At 40.0% G+C, this 14,041-nt stretch overlaps 1 protein-coding gene across 10 annotated transcripts in view; it reads left to right on the top strand.

The window, feature by feature from the left end:
* Positions 1–14,041, top strand: part of TACC2 (transforming acidic coiled-coil containing protein 2) — a 211,028-nt gene that overhangs the window by 145,028 nt on the left and 51,959 nt on the right. For all 10 annotated transcript variants that reach the window (XM_060241487.1, XM_060241490.1, XM_060241486.1 and 7 more), the window contains one exon: positions 3,697–5,017. In XM_060241487.1, the coding sequence (XP_060097470.1) occupies positions 3,697–5,017 (1,321 nt within the window). The remainder of the gene's footprint in view (positions 1–3,696; positions 5,018–14,041) is intronic.

The following is a 14,041-nucleotide window of genomic DNA, read 5'->3' as shown; positions in this document are numbered from 1 at the left end:
TTATGCACACAGCAGTCTCCTTGGCTAGAGGAGTCAAGGCAGCAACTAGAATGCATTTGAGGGGAAAAGAAGTGGCAGGTGCAGAATCATCGGCCAAGGCTTCTGACTCCCTGCCCCTACTTGCCTGTCAGTATGTGGCCACCCCTTTGGTGTGTTTCTCTGAAGAACTTTACGAGTTCTGAAATGAAACATGTTAGTTACACAGCAAACATGTTTGCTTTCCCCCTTGGATGTTAGTGCTAAGTGCTCCCTCTGCATTTCCAGCCACCAAAGTGTAATATTGCATGCTCTGAATCAGATGCCTCAGAGACAGTCCCAAGCTGTGAATCCTGCCATCTGAGCTGTGGGGTCTTCTGGCTGGAGTTTATGTAGTGTTGAGTGGGACCACAGTGGTGGGGTGTACTTTGCCTTTTCCATTATAAGGGCTACCTGTGGGCCACTTGGCCATTTGTGCAAATATAACTTTATACTGATTGGGGAGGGGGTGTTGGATGTTCATGGGCTGAAGCAGCATAAGGGGCTAACTCCTGCCATGCCCCCAGGCCTGATCATTTCTGTGTAGGCAACAGTAGGTATTCTACCATTTCTTTGGTAGCTGGCCACAGAGAAGGCCCATGAGCCGCCAGGCTACACCAGTGTAACTCTGAGATATGCTGGCACAACACCCTGAGCCATTTTGGTCCCCCCCACCTGAGATTACACTGTTAATGAAGTGCTGAGTATTTCTTGTACAAAAGCTCCCCAACCCATGACATACATGGAAAACAACTTCTAAACTCAATGAGTTTTCAAAAACCATTTGAGATATCGGAGTGGAGGGATCTGCCATGCAATGTTTTAAAAACGTCATATCCCACAAGATGTACTCATACCTAAATAACCTCTGTGGCCTTTCTTGTGTGTTTCTAGTTGCTATGTCACAGCGCTTTGGTACCTTCCCAATTAATATTACATTATCAAAATTCGAGTTGCTCTTAGTACAGCATGTTTCAGATGTACATTTAATTGTACAATGTGGAATGGAACAATAGAGCTGCTTGCTTGCAGAACAGCAGCATTTAGTATATTAAACTCATGTGTAGATCTGCAAAGAATTATGAGTGATAGAAACAGATACAGACAATTTAGGTAGAGAAAAGCTGTTTCAGGTACATAAAACTTACTCCCTCCTTTCATTAACATTAATAGAAACCTGTAGTTCACCACTGGCAATGCTTTATTTAATTGTTGCTGTGTAAATACATTAGGCCAGAAGCTGGATCTTAAGCTATAGTCTGATTATCATAATAGCCCACTAGAATATTGAAATGCACTATGAATATCCTTTGTTTTGCCTCTGTATGAGACTTTAGTGGGCTACATCCAGAGTAAAATAATAGCCAGGGAAGAAAGGGTTTAGGATGGTTAGTCAGCAAAAGTTTGAACGCTGACTGCTAGGAACAAGGATGCCAAGTATTTGTAATTTGATTCCTTCATATATGCTAAATTTTCTGCTTGATGGCAAAATACAGTTGTTTCTGCCTTTGGTTGTGTGTGTGTGTGTGTGTGTGAGACACTGCATGTGTAGAGACAATGGTGGTGATCTATGTGAACCAATATGAGGCATCTATAGAATGTTGGATGTGGAAAGCCCATGTTCAGATTTCTTCTTAGCTATGAAACTTGTGGGATAGCGTTAGACAAACTCTTGCATAATCTGCTAAACTACTAATAATCTCCTACAGAGTTCATTGAAAGAGATGAACACAATGAAATTGGAGTTGGTTTAGTACTTCAGAAATATTTACATATCTGTTAAGGTACACTGTAAGTTTTGCGTGTTTCCAGTTGCAAGATAGGGATTGCTATATTTTACTTATAGTTTCAGCTAGAAGGCACTCCCAAAAGGTTTCAGAACTCAAGAGCTACAGGCAGTAAAATTTATTGTAATGGGTGGAGTTTCATACATTTGGAAGAAATAATTGTATTCACCTTCTGGTTTCTGGCTGGAAAACTGGGCTAAAACAAATAAAATGAAATGAAAATGAACAGGGATAAATGTAAAGCTCTACATTTAGGTAGGAATAATTAAATGCATAATTATAGGATGGGGGGGACTTGTCTTGGCAATAGTATGTGTGAAAAGGATCTAGGGGTCTTAGTGAACCACACACTGAACATGGTGACAGCTAAAAAGGCAAATTCAATTTTGGGGTGTATCAACAGAAGTAGTGTTTAGATCACACAAAATGATGGTATGGCTTTGGTACTCTGCTCTGGTTAGACCTCACCTAGAGTACTGTGTTGAGTTTTGCCAACCACAGTTTAAGAAGGATATAGACAAGCTGGAACATGTCCATAGGAGAGCAATGAGGATGGTGTGGGGTCTGGAGATCAAGTCTAATAAGGAAAGATTGAAAAATATGGGTATGTTTAGCCTGGAGAACAGATGATTAAGAGATGGTATGATAACCATTTTTAAGTATTTGAAGCAGTGTCGTAAGGAGGATGGTGTGGAGTTGTTTTCTGTTTCCCCAGAAGGGCAGACCAGAACCAACGTGTTGAAATTAAATCAAGAATTTTTGACTAATCCTTAGGAACAACTTCCTGACAGAGCAGTCCTCAGTGAAACAAACTTCCTTGGGAGGTTGTGGGCTCTCCTTCTTTGGATGTTTTTAAACAGAGGCTAGATGACCATCTGACAGCAATGCTGATTCTGTGAACTTGGGCAGATCATGAGAAGGAGGGCAGGAAGGGTTGCATCAGTGTTTATTCTAGTGGCTGCTTTTTACATGCCCAGGGAAATGCTGATTGCCACTTTGCGGTCCGGGAGCAATTTTTCTCCAGGCAAGTTTGGCCAGGAATCCTGTTTTGTTTTGTTTGTTTTTCCATCTTCTGGGCATGAAACAGGGGTCTCTGGGGTTGTATGGAGAAAAGTATCTATGAATTTCCTGCATTGTGCAGGAGGAGGAACTAGATAACCTTGGAGGTCCCTTCCAGCTCTATGGTTCTATGATTGTTCTGCTGCAATCCTGAGATAATTAGTGTGATATTTTTTGCCTCCAACAACAAACAATGTAGCAGAGAGTGTTGGCTTATTAGGAAACAGAAGATTCCATGGGATTTATAGAAAATCATGCAGAAATGATAGTTTTTCACTCTACCTTAAGCTCAGATCAAGCTTTCCTTCCTCATGTAACTTGAGTGAGAGCTTGAGGAAGTTCAAGGGAGGGCAAATATTATAATCTGCCTCTTGTTTAATGATGTAGTTATGGGGTGAGTTTATGTTGAACAAAACACCCTTTTAAGTATACTTCAGAGCTGCAGCTGTGTAGCATACTGGTGGTTTGCAAATTCTTAATAATTAATTATCTGTTTACTTTTTGAAAACTTGTTCAGAACAATTTTTGAATAACCTTCCTTTGAGCCTCAAAACTTCCTTTTGAGCCAGAGGCCGTGGAGGGAGGAATTACCTCCTTTTTGTTCCTTCCTCTTTCTCTTATTTTCTTTCTTCTTGAATTAACATGATTCATAGTAGTTCTCTGGAAAAAAAGGACAGAATGTTATGCTCAGGATTTTTAAGCTCACCAAGAACCTGATCATTTACATGAAAGGGAAAATAACTCCTTTCAGAATCTCTCCATGTGATTCATCTTCTCCCCCCACCCCCATCTGTTTCAGATTGGACACTAACCACTTTCTCTTTTGCTTTAATAGGTTTTTGCTTTGACACAGTATCAATAACTGAAGTTTCACATAGTGAATCAATTGAAGAAAGTCCATTCCGTCCTCCATCTCATTCATTTTCTACAGTTTTTGATGAAGACAAGCCCATTGCTAGCAGTGGAGCTTACAACCTGGACTTTGATAACATTGAGATTGTAGCTTCTTTGCAAACTGTGGATCCCAGCTCTCTGGACTCAAGAAGCGGTGACGCCAAGGCACATGTCCGGAGAAAGTCCACAGACTCTGTTCCAATTTCCAGATCTACTTTATCTCGATCCCTTAGCTTACAAGCTGGTGATTTTGATGGAGCATCTTTTCTTGGTAATAACGAGACAGTGGGTTCAGCAACAGATACTTTTGGCACTGGTTCAAGCAGCGCTTCTAGTACTCTTAAACGAACAAAGAAGCCTCGGCCAGCTTCCTTAAAGAAAAAGCAATTGGCGAAAAAATCTTTAGAAGTTCCACCAGTGAAAGAACCAGAACCATCTGAAATCAAGCAGGAACCTGCCTCCCTAGGTGGGGAACAGACATCTGGAGAGAGAGTGGAACCTACTGAACCTGAAAGCACTGAGACTTCCCAAAGCACTGCTGAGAAACAGGAGGCCCCTTCTGTTCTTGAAGCAGCACATCCTTTTGACTCTAATAACTCTGAAGAAGTTACTGCATTTAGTACTGGAGACAACAAAGTACCAAACTCTCCTCCTGTTGGCAAGAAAGCCCTTGCTGTTTCAACTGCACCAGAGGCTGTGGAGGTGACTCCATCTGACACTGGGGGACAAGAAGATTCACCAGTGAAAGGCTTAGCAGTTAGACTGGAATTTGATTATTCTGAAGAAAAAGGCAGTGGAGAAGAGCAACAAGAAAGTGTTTCTCTGCCTAAGAAAGTGGGCAAAAAACCTGGTGCTAAAATGCCACTCAGGAGGCCAAAGCCTAAAAAGCCTGTGGAGAAACTTGACAACACTGCTACCACTCCAACCAAGGCATCTGGTGAGCCAAATGACATTCCTGTCTCCAAAGGCTCTTATACTTTTGATATTGACAAATGGGACGATCCCAGTTTCAATCCATTTTCTTCTACTTCCAAAATGCAAGAGTCTCCTAAACTGCCTCAACAAACTGCAGCAACATATAGTTTCAGTCCAGATATGTGTGAGGACTCCATTGACCCTTTCAAGTCTTCCTCAAAGGTAGCCAGCTCTCCCACAAAATCGCCAGCCTCTTTTGATATACCAGCTAATGCCAGTGAAATCAATGGAATGGAAGGGGATTGTGTCAACAAATCTGCAAAAAAGAAGAAGACACCACTTAAGACGTAAGTCAGAAGTGCTCTAAATAACAGTGCTTGCTTATTTTCATATACTTATATTTAGACGATGTTACATGTGTTAGTTACATGGTAAACATGTTATTAAAAAGCAATGGATTTTTCTTTTTAGATCGCCTCAGTGTGTACCTTTTCCCTGACCTTTGGTGTTAGATTGATTGCATTTGTTTTCTTTTATTTTAAAGTCCTCATTGCACTGGCTTTTTCATTCACTGCAAACAAAACCTGTGTTTATGATGGGTGTGAATTCAGTTCATGCGCTCACTCCCTTCTCTCTTCAGACTGGAGCACAATTGAAACCTTCCTGGCTTCAGAAACCTTGAATCAACTTTTAATTTGTTTTGAAGCCTGAATTAAAAGTAAATTAAAAGTAATTATTAATAGCAATAAAAGCAGCAGCTGTTATTATACAATGAAAACAAAAGCAGGTATTCATCAGATCAGGGGTCATTCTGTAGAAAAATAGGTGCTGGAGCTCATTAGCATAACTCATTAGCATAATCCCCCCACCAGCCAAAAGCAACCTGATGCAAGAAAGGCTAGCGAGGCCTGCTTGGGCTGGCTAGAGACCCAGCCAGCCCAAGCAGGCCTCACTCACCTGAGGCTCTCCTTGCCATCAAAAGGCCAGCAAGCCACCTGCCGCCCAAAATCACATAAGAAGTGGAGAAAGGGTGGTGTGGGCTTCTCCATGGGTTAATGAGGGCTGCTGGAGTTATGGCAAAGCTCCTGGTGACTGGCTGCCCACTCTCCTAATCCAGGAATTGTTATGCAGCTGCACCTACTATTCAGTGGACAAGGTAGGTAGGTGGGGAGGGAGGGGCATCAGTAAGATTCAGGAGCTGTGTTCCTGTGAGTTCCTGCTGAATCTGAGGCCTGTATCAGATAAAAACTCTGAGTGCTACTTAAGAAAATGCCCTTTTCTTTATGGTCACCTAGCTTCCATCCAATTCTGCATACAGGAGTGCATAGATCAGGGCTTCCACAGAACTCTCAGTATATATGTAAGTAAATACAGTACTGTAGTACTGTGGTCTGAACTCTCTTCCGGCGGAAGCTGGATTCAGGTATGTGTATAGCTAATAGGTAGGGCTGCATTATAACTTTTGTGGATGCTAGGCACTTTTGCCTTTGTGGCCTCCTCCCACCATAATAATATTAATATTTAAATTATTTCTGATATGACTTTAAATACTTCAACTTACCCCCCCCCCTCGTTTTAGGCAAAATTTAATAAGATTATTGTGTGTCTTAATTTTTTTATTCTTTTTTGATGTAAGAAATTAAAACATTTTCTTCAAACCTAAATGTTCATTTTTCCCTTCTGATTTTAAAATAAATAGAAAACATTTTTGTGGGTCCTAGGCACTGTGCCTTCTGGATAAATCAGCCCTGCTAACAGGGTTGCTAATTGTATGGAGAAAAAAAAAGTCCTGTCGCTTTAACTGGGGTTTAACAGGATATTCACTAAGTAATTTATTTTTTACTTCCTTACCATGAAAAGCTTCAGCTGCCCGTTTCCACACACTAAGCCTCTAGTAAATGGACAGGACTTCTTTTAAAATCTCCAGGCAGCTGGCAACTGTGATGGCTAATAAAATAGAGTTTTGTTAAACAGGGAAAGTTCTCAGGGCTTAGATGCTAATCCTGTAAAGCCTCAGTCATGTGGGTACAGTTTGTGCAGAGGTTTAAATCAGTGGAAGTGGTCACATAAGCAAAAGACAAGCTCTCCAGACGAGTTCTGTTCATTTTGGTGACTTCAGAATGTATTGTATAATTAAGAAGCCACAAGCACTATTGAAGTGAGTTTGTTCTGTCATTTCATGCTTTTAAGTAGGATTGCTGTTGGGTAAGTGGTTGGAGGAATGCTTGCTGAATGAAAGTTTCAATTAGGCTTCTTAATGTTGCAAATGGACACTTTGCTTTTACTGATGAAATACAAAAATGTACAAAAATGTAAATTTGTGTCATATCTTGCAATGTAAGATCTATAGCAGGGGTGGCCAAACTTGCTTTACATAAGAGTCACATAGAATAAACATCAAATGTTTGAGAGCCACAAAACATGAATGTCAGATGTTTGAGAGCTGCACGGCAGGAAGGAAAAAGGAAAAGGAAATAGATGTGAGAAGGGAGAGGTAGAAAGAAAGCCCCTTTAACTTTAAATTAATTCTCCAAGTCACTGGTAGGCTTAGCTTGGAGAAGTGATTTAAAGAGAGAAATGCCTTCTCCAGGCTGACTGACGGGGAGGTAAGGACTTTGAGAGCCACACAACATATATGAAAGAGACACATGTGTCTCTTGAGCCACAGTTTGGCCACCCCATGTTATCTTGCATTTCTTGCTTATGGTGAAGTTTAATATTAAAAGTGGCTTGTTCATAGATTCAGAGCAACTTTTATAACTACCTGTATATCATATTGATCAATGTGGGTAGGCATGTTAGTCTGAAACAACAAGAACAAAGTTAGAGTCCAGTGGCATTTTAGACCAACAAAATTTAATTCAAGGGGTGAGCTTTTGTGTGTCCTTTTGTTGGTCCACTGGACTCTAACTTTGTTCTGTTGCATATTGAATTGGCAGCTTCAACTTTTAAAGATATTTGATGAAAGGATTACTTAAAACTCTGTTTAGGATTCTTTTTTTTAAAAAAAAAATCTTATTCTGTGAATATTAGAGGACTTTATTACTTAGTTTGAGTCTCAAATTTGCAGTTATACAGTAATCTAAATATATTTAGTAGCATGTCTGGAACACAGTACAGCATATTTTTAAAAACCAATATTTTAAAGAGTGTCCTTAGTCCAGTCTTCTACAAGATGATTCTAGATTCCACGGGTAGTTTTTCAGAACCTTACATGCATTACATTAGGGCAGGGGTGTCAAACATGTGGTCCGGGGGCCAAACCAGTCCCCTGGAGGGCTCCTATCAGGCCCCCAAACAACTGGCTGTCATCTGCTTCCTTCTCCTCCCTCTTGCTTCCTTCTGCATAACAGCTTGCTTTGCAAGGCTTGCTCAATCGCACAGGAGCTGCAGAGGAAAACCTCTATTCTCTCCATTGGCTGAGGCTCCTGCCTTGGGGAGGAGGCAGAGTTTGTTTTTCCAGATGCTCTCAATCGCTCAGCAGAGCAATTGAGCCAAGTGTCTCTTCCTTCTATTGGCTGAGGCTCCTTCCCCCAGTCCCCTGGGGAAGGAAGGAAAGAGCCAGAGCTTCCTTTGCCCAGTTCCCTGGATCCCATGGGAGAAATACAAAGAAAGCACCTTTAAGACCAATGAGTACTAACGTTTTAAGCATGTTTTAATGGTGTTGATCTGTGTCCTTTATAAAGTTTATATCTTAGCTACCTAATCTTAAATAGGTACACACATGACCTGGCCTGACATGGCCTGGACCAACCTTACAAGGCCCAGCCTAACAAGTTCTCATTCATGTCAGATCCGGTCCTCAATGAATTCGACATCCCTGCATTAGGGTATCTGAAATGCCACTTAGTGTCCTTATACTTAAAACAAATAAAAAACTTGCTGATTGTCAAAATTGGTTTTCATTTTGGTTTATGGTTGAACGTTTGAAGGAGTAGACAAGAATCTGGTTGTCTAGTGATGCAAAACATTTGCCTATCTTAGTTCATAAAGTGTATGAGATACCTGCTGTATCATTTAGCAGCTCACCTTTTCCTCTGCATTTCAGGTAGGGTTGCCAGATCTGGGAAATACCTGAATATTTTTGGAGTGGAGCCTAAGGAAGGTGGGATTTGGAGAAGGGAGAGACTTCAGTGAGGTATAATGCCTTAGAGTCTACCTTCCAAAATGGCCATTTTCTCTGGGTGAATTGATCTCAGTTGTAACAGCAAGAGATCTCCAGCCACTGCCTGGAGGCTGGCAACCATAATTTCAGGAGAGCTGCATAGGGACTCATGTTTATCTTAGCTACTACTTTTGCAAATATTTTTTTTAATTGTGTAATATAACTCATGTTATTTCTCCATCTTACATTCCTACAGTATCTTACATTCATATTACAGATCCATCAATTACCTCCCTCCCACCCCTCTCCCTCTTCCCACCCCTCCCAAATTGACCATTATAGAACTCATTTATATTTTCAACCACATGCACACCCTTTGGAGCCTGAGTCTTATTTCATTATTGGCCCCTCCTGTTTTTACCCATCCTATATATTTATATCACCTTTCCTTAATGTCTTCAATCTCTGTCTTAGCTACTATTGATGGATGATGACTGAAGATATATTTTTCTCTAATATTTTAATTTCTTAGGCTTGCTGTCCATAGGACTTTATCATAACTTGGGGTCCTGTAAAATCTACAAACTGCCCTCAGCTTTCAGCTTTAAATTGTAAAGAAACAAATGCAGTTGTCAAGTCTCTAGTGAGTGTTGAACTTCAGATCAGGCATAAGAACATAAGAAGAGTCCTGCTGGATCAGACAAATGGTCCATCTAGACCAGTGTCCTGTCTCTCACAGTGGCCAACCAGATCCTCTGGATGGTCAACAACAGAGCATAGAGGCCAAGGCCTTCCCCTGACATTGCCTCCTGGCTCTGGGATTCAGAGGATTAGTGCCTCTGAATGTGGAAGTTCCCCTCAGTAACCATGGCTAGTAGCCATTGATAGACTTATCCTCCATGAATCTGTCTAATTCCCTTTTAAAGCTGTTTATTCCTGTAGCCATCACTACATCTTCTGGCAGCAAATTCTACATTTTAATCACTCTCTGTGTAAAGTAGTCTTTATTTTTGTCTGTCCTGAACCTATTACCCAGAAGTTTTATTGGATGCCCTCAAACTCTAGTGTTTTGGGAGAGGGAGAAAAGTTCTCTTTGGGTGATAACAGACAAACATTTTGGGGCTGATGGGAGGTGTCCTGAAGCCTCCACACGCTCCCCCGCAAGCCGTCCCCATCCCATCCATGGAGTGACATGAGCGTGTTCGGGTGGCCGTCACGCACCTTTCCCATCACATTTCCCCCCATAATTTTTCAGTAGTAATGCACATGCGCTCATGCACACTGAACAGTTTTTGTTTAAAAAGCTAGATGCAACTTGAGGTGGCTTGGTGGTTTCACACTGCCTATGTGCCTCACTTGTGCCCTTCCACTTCCAGACGCCAAGGAGGCAACTGGCGTGCAGCTCAGATATTTGCTACCACTTCAGAAGTGGTAGCTTTTTGAGCCGCACTGCGGAGGCCGGAAGATGGGTTGAGCTCCAGCCCCCTAATCATCTTGGTTGCCCTTCTCTGTTCTTTTTCCAGCTCTGCAGTGTCCCTTTGGAGACAAGTTTGGTCAGTGTGGTATGAACCTCATCTTTCTAAAGCTATAGTGAGACCAACCAAGAGAACTTCACTTAATTAGGCTTGTTCACTAGCAGTGATTTTGGTTTGTTTTCTTTTCATGTTTTCTTTGTCTTTGTTTTAAAAAGCCTGCTACTAGTTATGTTGGTTCAGAACTTTAGACAATAAATTCAGTAAGCAAAAGATCTGGTGGAGTACTATATGGAACAAAATCAAAAGAGAAAGAAATTTCAAGTACCATAATCCAACACTTTTCACAAAATAGTTTTTTTCAGGGCAACTGTCTACAGATGTAAAAAAATAGAAGCTATTGAAATATAGTTGCAAACTTATACCTGCAAATAATAGTGTTTACCATCTACAAAGTGCTTACTTTTACATCTGTATAAAAGTAAAACTTCAATATATATTTCTAAAATCACACAAGGAACCATGCAGGAAGGAAACAGACTGCTTGCAACCTCCTGTAAGCAGGATTCACCCGGAATTTATTTTGTTTTAGTTGTTTTTTGTGTTTTGGTATTTTTGTAAGCCACTTTAACCCTTTCCAAAAGAAGAAATGGACATTGTTACCTAAAGCATGCTAACATGTACTATTTTTATAGCTTTTTAAAAACCATCTAATAAATATTTTAGTCTTCTTGACTTTTATGAGATGCCTTTAGTAATCAAACATTAAGTAGCAAAAGAACTGAATCTGACCTGTTTTAGGGTCTTGCTGAAATAAAGCCGCCCTGAGCCACTTGTTGGGAAGGGCGGGATATAAATCATTAAATAAATAAATAAATAAATAAATAAAGGTATGGACCCACTTCACCGTCTTTATATAAGTGCCAATGAAATACAGGTGTAAATGTAGACAGCAAAGGCAGTACCATTAAGGAGTAGATTGACTAATTAGTAGTATTTTCTAAAATGTTATGCTCAGTTCAGTATTGGCTCACAACTGTGATGTTGAATTCAAGACAGGAAGCATGTTCTGATTATATATTAGCAATGTATCTCATAGAGAAAAAAAGGTAGATCTTCACTGATGTTCTGCATTCCTTAGAAGTAGTACAACTGGTGAATCAACCTGGTCCTTAATGAATACTGTCCTTGCTGTTTAAGATACACAGGCTACAACTCCCTCTGTATTTCATTAACACATATAGCTTGGCTTTGACAAAGGTTTGCTTATGCAGCTGCATGACAGAAAGCCCTTAAAGTAAGTTAATCTTAGGTGTGTATTTTTCATGTTTTCTTTTAGATTGCTAGATATCTCAAGTATCTTATAATTTTGTAGAAATGTTTATGGTAGGGTGAAAATTCCTTCAGAGAAGAGAAGTTAGAGTCTGTTTAAAATATGGCTTGTAAAAGTGTATGTTTTATATTTTGTAAACAATATGGATTGAAGTTTCTGTGTATATGAATGCAAAATAATATTGTGCAGACATCAGATGCTTTGTGATCTGTGAGAGTTTACAGTTGTCTTCCCATGTTCTGTTAATGCCTGTAGATTGTCTCTTGAAGATATTATTTTCTGAAGCTTATTGGTCTTGAATATTATTTTTAAAACTTGGTACTGTACTTATTGAGAAGTTGGGTTTCTCTTTTTGTTTTGTTTCAGATGTTAAGCCAGGCTATGATCTGATGTTATGAGAATAAGCCTAGAGCTGTTACATTCCCTTCTTTCACTTTCTTTTCCTGGATGCAAATAATATCCTATTAAAGGATCTCAGCATTTTCTTCAGGAAGATCTTGCTAGGTTGTCCTCTGTAATACCATCCAGGAAGAAAACAGTAAGCCATAGCTTGCTTGAATTAGGTATTGAATTGCTAGCTTGAATTAGGGCTGCCAGCCTCCAGTTGGGGCCAGGAGATCTCCTGGAATTACAACTGATTTCCAGACTACAGAAATCAGTCCTAGTGAATAAAATGGCTGCTTTGGAGGTCGACTCTGTAGTGTTATATCTCGTTTGAAGTTCCTTCTCTCCCCAAATCTTGCCCTCCCAGGCTGCACCTCCAAATTGTTGGGAATTTTCAAGCCCAGAGTTGGCAACCTAAGTTTACATGTAAGAAAATTCAAGAATATGATTTACAGTAAACATGGAAGAGACAATGGGATCTTGGTGCACAAAGAACACAGGGAGTATGTAAATCTGGTGCCCATTTTTAAACTGTCAGATCTAGTTTAGTTCTCTGCCTGAACTAGCTTTTAATTTATCATTCACCATGTGTTTTTGACACTTTAATCTATCAAAAATTGACCTGTTTGTTGTTTCAAGACTGTTTCCTGTTGAATACTGGAATTCCTTTCCTGTAACTAAGAAACACCCTTCCCTTAAAGATTTACTCTGTAATTTTATTAGTTTGATAAGTGATAAGAGTAGGTTTTAAAAATTTTCACAAATCAAATCAATTCTGTACGGCAGCAGCAGCTCTACATGCAACTGGGTATCTTTGTGCTTAAAATTGTATGCTTTATATAAGAGGATGGTAAGGGACCAGAAAAATTACTATTTAGGAGTAAGGGAAGTTACTCTAGTAGGACTTTCAAAAGCTGTATGGTAGTCTACCTTGTAAGATAGTGGCCTGTTTTAGCTAAGAGTCTCATCAAGTTGTCCATTGGCAGGAAAGCATCTCAAAAAGATGTATGATTTGGTAATAAAGAGGGCAGCTTTCCAACCAATCCTGTATATTTATAAAATCTTGTTCAAGATGACAAGTGCTGAAAGGAATAAAGATACATTCACACCTCCAGTGATGTAGAATTTGGAGATGCTATAGAAGTCTTCCTTGTGGTTTCCAAATCCCTGTATTACTCAGATCACAAAAATTTAAAGACCTGGTTTCAAGCGTTGTATGTGCAGTTTAAAGATGTGTAGGGTTGAGAGATTATAGTGATTACTAGAGCCAAACTATACACACTGCTATGTGTAACTTCCCAGAATTTATTAATAGAAAGCTTGTATAAGTACTAGAGTTGGGCTGAGTGGATTGGCTGGCAGAACCTCCTAAGCCTCCTTTGCTCAGTTTAGAGTGTTGCTTGTCTCCATACTTCTCGCCAGTGTCTCCTTGAAACATCAGCCTTCCACAGCTGTTTTTGCCTTTATAATATATGGGTAAAGTTACATGTGCCCTGACGTGGATAGCCCAGAGTAGCCCAATGTAGCCGGATCTCAGAAGTGAATCAGGGTCAGCTGTGGTTAGCATTTGGATGGGAGACCACCAAGATAGTCCAGTATTGTAGAGGAAGGCTGTGGCAAACTATCACTGATCGTCTTTTGACTGAAACCCCTCCAGAGTTGCCATTAGTTGGCCATGACTTGATGACACTTTCCACCACCACAGAAGTTATATGCAGTTTGGCCAAAAGTTTGATAACAAAAAATACTACTGTCATTATTCATCAGTTACCCCTTAAACATAACCCTTTCTAATTTCTGTGAGCACAATTATAAATAGTATGTCACCCAAGGCCACTACTATGACAGTCCATTGAAAATACTTAAATAGACAGATACAGACATTAGCCTTGAAAACTAGATTTTATGTTTGATAAAGCATATCTGAAATGTTTTGCACTGGATTAACAAAGTTTACACAATGGGCGTAATCTAACAATAGTTCATAGTACCCAGGTCCCAATAGATAGAATGTTTGATTGCATCAGCATGCTTGATTAGTCACGTTAATCTTAATGAGGTGTTAGAGGAATGCCTG

The sequence above is a fragment of the Heteronotia binoei genome, chromosome 6 (genome assembly GCF_032191835.1).
Source record: "Heteronotia binoei isolate CCM8104 ecotype False Entrance Well chromosome 6, APGP_CSIRO_Hbin_v1, whole genome shotgun sequence".
Taxonomy (NCBI): Eukaryota; Metazoa; Chordata; class Lepidosauria; order Squamata; family Gekkonidae; genus Heteronotia; species Heteronotia binoei.
Note: the sequence above shows the minus strand (reverse complement) of the source record. Positions and strands in the feature narration are given on the sequence as shown.